Source organism: Crotalus tigris, unplaced genomic scaffold (genome assembly GCF_016545835.1).
Source record: "Crotalus tigris isolate CLP2741 ecotype Arizona unplaced genomic scaffold, ASM1654583v1 scf7180000020588.15403103151:6194809, whole genome shotgun sequence".
Classification (NCBI taxonomy): Eukaryota; Metazoa; Chordata; class Lepidosauria; order Squamata; family Viperidae; genus Crotalus; species Crotalus tigris.
The window spans coordinates 2,071,243-2,082,534 of NW_024098092.1; the positions used below are offsets into that span (position 1 = coordinate 2,071,243).

At 46.3% G+C, this 11,292-nt stretch overlaps 1 protein-coding gene across 1 annotated transcript; it reads left to right on the forward strand.

Annotated features, from left to right (window-relative positions):
* Positions 1-267: 267 nt before the first annotated feature.
* On the forward strand, positions 268-10,822 carry LOC120319174 (solute carrier family 2, facilitated glucose transporter member 5-like). The gene is made up of 13 exons (XM_039367686.1): positions 268-1,227; positions 1,828-1,903; positions 2,741-2,833; positions 4,055-4,221; positions 5,132-5,256; positions 6,058-6,210; positions 6,303-6,428; positions 7,205-7,392; positions 8,014-8,124; positions 8,444-8,545; positions 8,788-8,863; positions 9,365-9,492; positions 10,544-10,822. The coding sequence occupies exons 2-13, from the start codon at positions 1,868-1,870 to the stop codon at positions 10,685-10,687; spliced, it is 1,449 nt and encodes a 482-aa protein (XP_039223620.1). The 5' UTR covers positions 268-1,227; positions 1,828-1,867; the 3' UTR covers positions 10,688-10,822.
* Positions 10,823-11,292: the final 470 nt, after the last annotated feature.

Here is an 11,292-nt window from a genome sequence, read left to right on the forward strand (position 1 = left end):
TGCAGCAGCAGCTAAAGAAGCTAATACAATCCTGGGTTGTATAAACAGAGGCATTGAATCAAAATCATGTGAAAAGGTAAGCACCGCTTTATAAAGCCTTAGCGAGGCCACATCAGGAATACGGCATCCAGTTTTGGTCACCAGAGTATTAAAAAAGATGTTGAGACTTTAGGGGGGTGGAAAAGTGCAAAGAAGAGCGACTAATATGATTAAGGTCCTGGAGACAAAAACATAACAAAGTACGTTTCTTGTTTTTGAGTCCAAACTTTCTGTTGCTAAGTGAGACATCACATGACCGCGGGGATACTGCAATGGCCGTAAGTGTGAAAAAGGGTCATAAGTCACTTTTTTCAGCGCTGGGGGAGCTTTGTTCAGTAAACCAACTGCTGTAAATCAAGGATTTATCTTGTAATGATTTTTAATGCCTTCTCTTTATTCGTTCTGGGCTGTTGCAGGGCCTGCACCTGGCCACCAGAGGGCAGCGTTCACTGTCCTTTCCCAGTTCTGCTACTGGTTTATTTCACTTCATTGTGTTAACCTTAATTGTGTTCCTCTGAAATTAGACTTTTTTTTTTTTTTTTACAAAAAACGTAGCCGCCACTTGTGCAGCACGGAGCACTCCGAGGTTGAATTGTTGCCTTCTTCGCAGTAATTGAGAATTGGGTGGCATACCCTTTCAATAAACTAGGATTGTGGTTGTTTATCGAATCCTGGTGTCTTACTGGTCAAAGGGCTAAGGATATAACTCTGGTGTGTCTAGGGCGGTACTCCTCGTGCAGGCTGAGTTGGAGGTTGGCTTAACCATGGTTAATTGGCCGCTTTCTCCAGTTAAGCCACAAGCCACGATTCACTAACGGGTAAGGCCTGGGCTTGCCCAATGACTGTAAGCCTGAATCGACCATGGTGGTTAGTTGATGTGGTGAGGAGGAGGAGACCGAGAAGATGTGAGGCTTGAAAGGCAGACTGGATTTCTGAGTTTTCTCTTTCTCGTCCCTTTCAGGGGCCACGGGGGCACCATAGCCTTGGATCCAACTGTCAACCGGACGGCGGAATCCTGCAGGGCCCTCGCCTGATTGGCTCTCCACAGCAGATGCCGGTTTGAGACCTGGTTTGGCCGTCCATCCAGAGGGACTCAGGCCTCGAATCCTCCGTGGGCAGAGCGGGCGAAGAGTGGGCATCCTGTCCTTCAAGGGGAGGGACTGAGCTTGGCAGAGGCCACCCCAAAACGTTGGTTGAACCCCGAGGCCTGGCTGGGGAGGAACCTGGCTGGGGGGGGCTGTCTTGTCTAGTGGGCAAAGAGGGGCGTTGAGAAAGGAGAGATGGAGGGGAAGGGAAGCCAAAGGGGAAATATTAAGCTTGGAGGGAAGCCAAACATTTTGGAATGAAGTAGTAACCTTCCTTCCTTCCTCTTCCTCCCTCCCTCCCTCCTGTATGTTTCCTTCCTTCCTTCCTTCCCTCCTTCCTTCCTTCCTTCCTTCCTCCTTCCCTCCTGTATGTTCCCTTCTTTCCCCTTTTTTCCTTGCTTCCTCCCTCCTGTGTATCCTTCCTTCCTTTCTTTCTTTCTTTCTTTCTTTCTTTCTTTCTTTCTTTCTTTCTTTCTTTCTTTCTTTCTTTCTTTCTTTCCCCTTTTTTCCTTGCTTCCTCCCTCCTGTGTATCCTTCCTTCCTTCCCCCTTTCTCCTCCCTCCTTCCCTCTCTCTCTGCTATCTGTTTCCTTCTACCCTTCCTGGAGTTTCTGATTTTTCTTTCCATTTGGGATTTTTAAGAAAAAAAAATTAAGGGAAAAATTTTCCGGATCTCTTAACCGCCTGCCCTCTTTCGTTCCCAGGTGGTTTGGTGTGATTCCTGTCCTCACCAGAAGAACAGAGATGGTTAGGAAACTGATAATGAAAGAGCTGGCACAGGTGAATGCTGTTCTTTTAGGATGAAAAGCCAGGCGATAATAATACATCGAAATATCAAATATATTTGCTGCCCAGCTCCCAGCCTTTTGGGCTGTGGGTTTTCTCTGAGCAGGGTGGATCCAGGGCAGCGAAATTTAGCCAGCTGATTTTTCAAGTGGGTCAGCTTTGCACCTTGGCCTGCCCCCATTTAAATTCAAATTCATGTTAATGTATGTAAATGCCCTGCTATGAGATCTTAGCAACGGGGATTTTTTTTTTTTTAAAAAAAAACACTTTAAAATCAAACTTTCCTATTGATTCTGATTCCGAGTGGAGCTGGCTGAAATATTGAACGGAATATTCAATATTTCCTGTGCCCTGAAAAAGAGGGTAACCCTGTTGTAAATATATGGGCTACTTTTTAACCAGATTCACATTTGTTCCCCTTGCTAACTTGGTTAGCCGTAACCCTGGTTTGTGCAGGTTGCGTGCTACAAATGCTGTCCAGTAAAACTGCGTTTCTTTGATATCTTTAACATTTTTCCTCTCCCCTCCCTTTAACTTCTTTCTTCTTTAATTCCTACAACAGGGCTCTTGAAACTTGGCCCTTTGATGACTTGTGGACTTCAATTCCCAGAATTCCTCAGTGCCTGGCTGAGGAATTCTGGGAGTTGGAGTCCACAAGTCATCAAAGGGCCAAGTTGGAAGACCCCTGTCCTACAACTTGTTAAAATTGCTTTTTAAAATGTATATTTAATGGATTGTAAGTTGAGGAGACTACCTAGATCTGTGCTTTTTAAACACTACGGATGTCTGCCTTCACAATGAGATCCTCCTCCTTGTCTTTTTTGTTTAAAGCTTACACACACCACGCGTTATCTTGTGTTGGTTACCAGCTTAGCGTCACTCCAGCTGGGTTACAATCACTGGCTCTGCTACTCGGACACTAAGGTGAGCGACCTTCGCAAAGCTGAGGGCAGCTAAAATGCGACAAATTGGACGATATTTGCCATCTTCGTTTGTTTAAGTCCATCGATTAGTTTAAAAATCTGTTCTGCACATTTCTGGGAACGGGACATTGCGACCGTCGTAAATATGAATCAGTGGCCAATTTTGATCGCGTGACCTCTGGGTGAAAAACAGGCGTAAGTCATTTTTTCCAGTGACGTTGTAACTTTGAACGGTCCCTAAGCGTAGAGTTCTAATTCGAGGACCACACTTGTATTTATTGAAATGTATTGGCTGCCCAGTTCCAGTGGACTTGTTTAAAATTGGAGGGAGGGGGGGAAATATAGCAAAGGGAGGGAGAGGAGCCAGCTGTGTGCTGCAGCTGCCAAAAAAAGCCAACGCAGTCCTAAGCTGCATTAGAGGGATAGAATCAAGACCATGTGAAGTGTTGATACCACTTTATAATGCCTTGATAAGGCCACACCTGGAATACGGCATCCAGTTTTGGTCACCACGATGTAAAAAAGATGTTGAGAGTCTAGAAAGAGTGCAGAGAAGAGCAACAAGGATGATTAGAGGACTGGAGATTAAAGCATACAAAGAATGGTTGAAGGAACTGGGTATGTCTAGTTTAATGAAGAGAAGGACCAGGGAAGACATGGTAGCAGGCGTAAAGATATAAGAATGGTTGCAGGAACTGGGTATGGCTAGTCTAGAGAAAAGAAGGATTGGGGGGGTGACATGATAGCAGTCTTCCAGTATCTCAGGGGCTGCCCCAAAGAAGAGGGAATCAAGTTATTCTCCAAAGCCCCTGAAGGCAGGACAAGAAGCAACAGATGGAAACTAACCAAGGAGAGAAGCAACTTGGAACTAAGGAGAAACTTCCTGACAGCGAAAACAATCAGTGGAACAAAAGTTGTGGACGCTCCATCATTGGTGGCTTTTAAGAAGAGATTGGACACCCATTTGTCTGAAATTGTATAGGGTTTCCTGCCTGAGCAGGGGTTGGACTAGATGATCTCCAAGCTCCCTTCCAATTCTGCTATACTGTTCTGTTATTCTGTTAATTAGCTTATTATTATTATTATTATTATTATTCTACATTTTTTAAGGAATTAGCCTAAAAGAAGGGCTGCGCAGCAGAGCAGGGCTACTGTCAAGTCGAAGTTGCCCACCGGCTACACCTGGTGGTCTCTATTTCAGTTGCTCCTTTCTTCCATCCAGCTCATCAGACAATTTTATAATCTAACATATTACCGCATGAAGAAAAATGCCCATCGAAACGATACGTTTCATGACGACTTAGTGATCGGTTTTGCGACCAGCCTGTTCCCTGTTGGAGCCATGGTGGGGTCACTCCTTGTCGGAGTCCTGGTGGACAGATTCGGCAGGTAAATGGATTTAGTCCATCAAGGTTGTTTTGGGGGTAGAGTGAATGAAAGAAGGGAAGGAGAAGAGAGAGAGAGAGACATTTTTGTCCATTCCCAGAAAAGTAGGTGGAAGTTCACAAGCCCAAGATGGATATGGAATTTGATCTTCTCCAAGAGGGAGAATTGATCAAAGTGAACTTTGAGGCTCATGAAAGCAGCCATGTCTGCTTGCAGAGTGAGTGAATATCCCATTATTCCCACTATTCCTAAGCCTCTGTATCTTTCTTAATCGTTGTTCAGTTATTGCTTTTAATAAACCGTGGTCATTCAGTCCGGGGAACTGGAAATGAAGCAGCTGCACATCCCCAATCGAGTGGACAAAGTTACTCAAAGTTTGGACTTACGGCTTGGTTTCACACTCTAGTTTCCCACAAGGCGCCAAGCTACGTTTTGTGGCTTGTTACCATTGGCCAACCCCGTTTAATGGCTTAGCAATATCGTGCCAATTCAATCCTGGGGTCTATAAATGTGTTGAGCGAGCGTGATGGCTTGAATGAACAAGGGTCACATGAAGCCATGGTTTGGACAATCCAGGAACTCAAGGGCAGAATGAAGCTTGTCGGTCAAAATCTCAACCACAGAAAGTTTAAGACTTCAGATCTTTTAGTTCCGGAAGCTGCTAAATAAAAATATAACTTCCTGATTTATACTGTTGGGTGAACTCAGACAGTGTTGACTGTCTTAAAGGAATAAATCATGGTTAAGCACCTCTTAGTTGCTTATTTGCCTGGACATATTAAACCTGAACAATTGATCCCTAAAATGAAGTTTTCCACTCAAATCTCTCTCCATCCACCAGCTCTTTTCTTCTTCTCTAATACTACCCAAGATGGAAAAGAATCCCACCCATTTCTTTCTGTTGTGTCTCCAGGAAATGGACCATGATGATTGACAACTATATTTCCTTGGTGTGTTCCATGTTCATGACCTGCGCCAATCTTCAGCATGGGTTCATCTTTGCCATGTTTTCACGTTTCTTTATCGGGATCTCGATGGGTGAGTTGGGTGTGTGTGGGTGTGGGTGTGGGTGTCATTTCACATTGAACCATCTCTCTCTCACACACACACACACACACCCAAGCAAAGAGAAGCACCCATGTTTTCCAGCGAGAACATGTTTAATGTTGGGGGCCAAACAAGGACCTTAGCAATGAATAGGATTGTCTTCCCTTAAAGTAGTTCTGCTCCCCCTTAAAGTAGTTCTGCTCCCCAAATTAAATGTGTGGCACCTCCATGTTCCTTCTGCCTATAAATCCCACATCTGTGGCCACCATCTTGGCTTTCTGGAGTTGACTTGAAGCCAACTTTATTTGGAAAGGACTGGCTACCTGATTGTCTCAAACTGGCCTTGTTGATTGATTGATTGAATGATTGGTAGATTGATTGGGTATATTCCCTCCACCCCATCCTCATTTTGTACAACCCAAGGTGGTATCCATAATATTGCCCCCCCTCCTCCTGTTTTTCTCACAACAACAATCTTGGGAAGTAGGGTGGTCCTGACCCAAAGCTACACAGCTGGTAGACTTCATTTCCACTCCAGCACCTTCACTGTGATTCCAGACTCACTCCGTGCAATTTTGGGACAATGTCTTCTTGGTGGGTTCCTCTAAAGGTGGCAACGTGGAGACTTGTGGACTTCAACTCCCAGAATTCCTCAAGTCAGCATGGCTGGCTGAGGAATTCTGGGAGTTGAAGTCCTCAGGTCTTAAAGTTGCCAAGTTTGCTCTAGAGATATGTTACCAACAATGATGATGAAGGTCTTCTGAGCATGTCTGGGATGTTTTTGTTCCCCAGGTATTTTCTCCGGCGTGATTCCTATGTATCTCCTAGAGATCAGCCCATTGGCGTTGAGGGGATCCATCGGCATGGTGCCCCATTTCTTTGTAGTGATTGGGGTCCAAATGGCTCAGATATTTTCCTTTCCTGAACTCCTGGGCACCGTTGAAGGTAAGGTCCCTTTCCCTTTGATAAGGGGGGGAAGTGTTGGGATTACGTCACCCAACATCCTCTCCTTTGAGCCCCCCTTTTGGTTCCTGCAGATTGGCCAGCACTGGTGAGCCTGCCTGGGCTGTTGGCCATCTGGCAGATCCTCCTGCTTCCTTCCTGCCCTGAAAGTCCGAGGTATCTCTTCATACAGAAGAACAAAGAAGAAGAAGCCAAAGAAGGTATGTGCTGGGATCAAATATCTTCCATACTTAAACCTGTGGTGGTGGTGTGTGTGGTGTTTAAACAAGCCCGAACTCTAGGATATGTGAACATGGGGTGAGGTCAAAGGAGGTATTTGATGGATTCTATGCCATCAAGTTGGTGTTGACCCTTAGTGACCACATAAATAAGTTACCTCCAGGAGGATCTGTCCCCAGCATGGTCCTTCAGATCTTCCAGTGGTTCACTCATCACCCCTTCAGCTGAGTCCATCCACCTTGCTGCTGGTGGTCCTCTTCTTCCCGTTCCTTCCAACTTTCCCAGTTTCAGAGTCTTCTCCAAAGAGATGGATCTTCTGATAATCTATCTAAGTAGGATGGTTTCAGCCTGGTTATGGGTGCTTCAAATAAGATCTCTGGGTTGATTTCTTCGATGAACCATCGGTTTATTGTCTTGGTGGTCAACAGCCACGATTTGCTCAGAGGTCTTCTCCAACACCGAGGTTCAGCCCTGTCCTGATCCTGCTTCTTCAAAGTCTGGCTTTCCCTTCCCCAGAAGGTCACGGAGAACATCATGGCCTACACCAGGGCTAGGCAACCTTGGCTCTTTTATGACTCCTGGTTCAGGAATTCTGGGAGTTGAAGTCCACGAGTCATACAAGAGCCAAGGTTGCCTAGCCCCCGCCTACACAATTCCGATCTTAAGGGAAATGTCTTCAGGCCCTATCGTGGACCCTGCTCTCTTTGCCCCACGTCAACCTCAACCTGTGGGGCTTTCTGCCTCTTCTTCTCCCCAGCCCTGAAGCTCCTCAGGTTCCAGAGCAATGTGGCGGATGAACTGGAAGAACTTCGACGGGAGGACCGCTGGGAGAAGGACGAGAAGAAGATGAACACCCTGCGGTTGCTGGGGTACCGTCAACTCCGTTGGCACCTGGTTTCGGTGATCGTTATAGTAACCGGCCAGCAGCTTTCTGGTGTCAATGTGGTAAGGGAAGACGGACCCTTAAGAAGCTGAGCGTCATCGTCAGAAGCACCACCACCAAACGCAATGGGTTGGGTGAAGGTTCTTTCTGGTAGCCCTGAGTAACTTTGGTCGTGCCAGGTTGCCCATGTTGGCTTGGCGCTAACCTTCAGGTATCTACCTGATGGTTCTGGGTCCCACAGGGGTTCCCCTTGGTCTTAGAAGGTCATATGTTGAGGTTTCCTGGAAAGATCAGAAGAGATACTAGTGGAACCATCTCTTCTGCAGAACCTTCTAAGTTGATTGTCTTGGTTTCTCACCCACCAAGCTCTGGGTTATTTTGGGATGGAGTCAGTGTGCCTGTGCCCCTGAAAAGGTGCACCTCAGAGGGGTGGGAACAGACAACCCATCAATTGTGGTTTGTACTTGGAACAAACCCCAATAGGCAAGTTCCAGAGAGCTTTGTTTCTGGACCTGACTTCCTTGTCCGTTCAAAAAAAAGCTCCCAGTGAATGTTCTTCCGTTCTCCTCAATTCTGGGAGAAGAAGTCCACAAGTTTGGAGAGGGATACGTAACCAGTATTGATGACGATCTTCTGAGTGTGTCTGGAACCCAAGTTCTTTTGTTGTGCTGGCTTTCTTTCAGATCTACCTCTGCATCGAGAAATTTCTCTTTTCTACGGGGTTAAGCTACAAAAAGGCCCGGTATTTCCAAATGATGACCACTGCCTTGTTAATCTTGGCTATCTTATACGGGGTGAGCATCTCCTCCTCCTCCTCCTCCTCCTCTTCAGTGTTCATTTTTTAAACCCGGTTTGTTGAAAAAAGCCAGATGTAGCTTTTCAGCGGAGCGAAGCAGCCCTTCTGAGGCTGAATCCTGGTTTGTTTTCTGCCTGCCTTTTTGAGTTTCTCTTTCCTGACCTGAAATCAAACCGTGACGGCTTTGGTTTTTGTTTTTGGTTTTTTTGAGCTGAACGGAGATGGGAAAATAGACCACTAGGTGATCTCTGTTCCGCCCCAGGAGAGAAACCAGTGGGTGGCGATGTATCCCATATTTTTTTTTCCCCATTTTGCAGATGTACATTGTGGACACGAAAGGACGCAAACTCCAGCTCCTCGTTGGGTTTGGGATGGCGACGGTTTTCTGCCTCTTGCTCACCGTGACCATAGATTTAGAGGTACGTAACGGTGGAGAAGTTCCTCAGAAACAATAGGACCTCAATGGCCTTCAAGAAAATTATAAGGGGAGCTGACTCCAGACATCCAAAGTCTGGACTTTAATTTCTGGACTTTAATTTTTTTGGGGAAAAAAACCCCTCTTCCTTGACTCAGTTTCCCTCAGCGGAAATGTAAGACAATGGATGGCCTCTCTCTTTTGCTTGAAAAGTTTTCTAGTTTTTTTTTTTTTTCCCCTGGGCAGGTCAAATTTGCCTGGTTGTCGTTCTTGAACAACGTCCTCATCAATATTTTCCTGCTTGTCCACGCCATGGGGCCAAGTAAGTAGCTGGGGTTTGCGGGTGGGCAGGCAATCCGTACCGCAAATTGGCTAGATTCACACCCAGGCCTGGGATTATTCCCCCAACTGCGAAACCCCCGCTAAAATTGCATTTATCCCAAAGAGGCCAAGACAAAGACTTTAAAAGCCAATGGATTACGATTAGTCTCCCAACTTAGAACCGTTGGTTTAAGGAACGATCAAAGTTACGATGGCACTGGGGGGAAAAAGTGACTTTTGACCAGTTTTCACAGGACTGTGGCAGCATCCCAGGGGTCACGTGATCAAAATTGGCAACTTCCTTCCTTCCTTCCTTCCTTCCTTCCTTCCTTCCTTCTTTCTTTTCCCTCCCTCCCTCCCTCCCTCCCTCCCTTCCTTCCTTCCTTCCTTCCTTCCTTCTTTTTCCTCCCTCCCTTCCTTCTTTCCTCTCCATCCCTCCTTCTGCCCTTCCCTCTGTCCCCCTCCCTCCCTCCCTCCCTCCCTCCTTTTTTTGATGCCTCAGGTGCCCTGATCAACCTGGTGACTGGAGAACTGTTTCTGCAGTCTTCCCGGTCCTCTGCTTACGTCGTCGGACAATTTTTACACTGGTTCCTGAACTACGCAACAGTCTTAATCTTTGTCTACGCAGAGGTGAGAGAACCCGCAGCTACTTTTCGTCCATCTCTCGGAGTCAGGAATAAAAAACCACCCCAAGATCAGGAAGGCCAATGCCCCCCCCCCTTTTTTTCCGACCGGGAAAGATGAGGGTGGTTGGGAAAACCAGATTTTCTGTGGCTGAGCTGGGCAACCTTTGGAAAGGTAAACCATAGCAAAGAGAGGTGTACAGCTGGTGGATCCATATTCTGGGCAAACAGAAGCTTTAAAGCCATATTTCCCAAGCTTGACAAGTTTGAGATATAGCCATTTCAACTCCCTGAACTGGCTGTGGAATTCTGGGAGTTGAAGTCCATAGAATAGAATAGAATAGAATAGAATAGAATAGAATAGAATAGAATAGAATAGAATAGAATAGAATAAAAACAGAAATGTTACTGTCACTTTAAATGTACACTAATCAGCATACATTAAAAGCCAATTTCATTGCATTCAGCTCTGAAAAAGTACCCTTATGCCAGTGGTTCTCAACCTTTTTAATGCCGCGACCCCCAACCAGTCATAAGTCGAGGACTACTCAACCGGTCGTAAGTCGAGGACTACTCAACTGGTGCAGCACCATTTGCAGAATAGGACTTTTGGCGGGCTCAGCAGGGCAGAGACAGCCTGGACAATTCCTATTGGCTTTTGAAAGCCAATAGAATTAGACTCTATTCAAGAGAGTCTATTCTATTGGCTTTCAAAAGCCAATAGAATAAAAGGGAGTAGCACAGCTAAGGAAAAGGGGGAAAAAAATGGCGGACTGTGTTGTTTGGCGACCCCTGTGAAATGGTCGTTCAACCCCAAATGGGGTCCCGACCGACAGGCTGAGAACCACTGCCTTATGCATATACCCACATATATGCTGCCAGGGGGATTCTGGGAGTTGAAGTCCATACATCTTAAACTCGGCTGAGAAACAAAGCCTGGGGTGGGTGGGTGGGTGGGTGGGTGGGTGGGTGAGAAGGACTCCTCCTCGGCCTGGACCTTTGTTGAACGCGATCCGGTAGATCCCTTTGGATCCCAACCTTTTCCCTTTGTTCTCCAGAACTACGTAGGGCATTACAGCCTTCTGCTTGCCAGCCCTATAAGCCTGGTGACTTTTTTTTACATCTTGAAGATTGTCCCCGAGACCAAAGACAAGACGTTTTTGGAGATCCAGAGCCTGGTGCCCCTCCACAAGGCCAAATAGAATCCTGTCTAAGGGCAGCCCACCCGGCAAAATCCGTGCTTTCCACTCAAACTTCGTCTGAATGTGGAGCCAGGGGGACTCTCCGCTGTTTAGGAAGTGCTCAGCTCTGCCTTTTGTCCTCCGTTTTCTGCAAAATCAGCCTCGCTTTCCACATGGATTGTGACAAGGTGTGTGGCAACCCACACTCCAGGGCTTGGGTTGTTCCTTTGTAAATAGCGAGGTGTGTGTGTGTTTGCTTTCATTAAAGTTTTTGGGGATGTAAACGTGGAGTTTGTCTGTTCAGTTGTCACCCCAAAGCCGCCAGAAGGGTCACTTTCCCCCAACCCGCCAATTTGCTATTGCTAGATGCGTAAAATCTGTTCCATAAATCCAGTTGTAGTTGGAATCAAATGTACCCCTGCTCCTCAAATGCATCCCCCCCCCTCAGACTGGCATTAATTTTTTAGGTCCCTAAACCAAATTGACGACCTAAGAAGAAAGACAGCAGTGTTTATTACGGATGGATGGATGGATATGTAAGGATAGATGATAGATAGATAGATAGATAGATAGATGGATGGATGGATGGATGGATGGACGGATATAATGGATGGATGGATGGATGG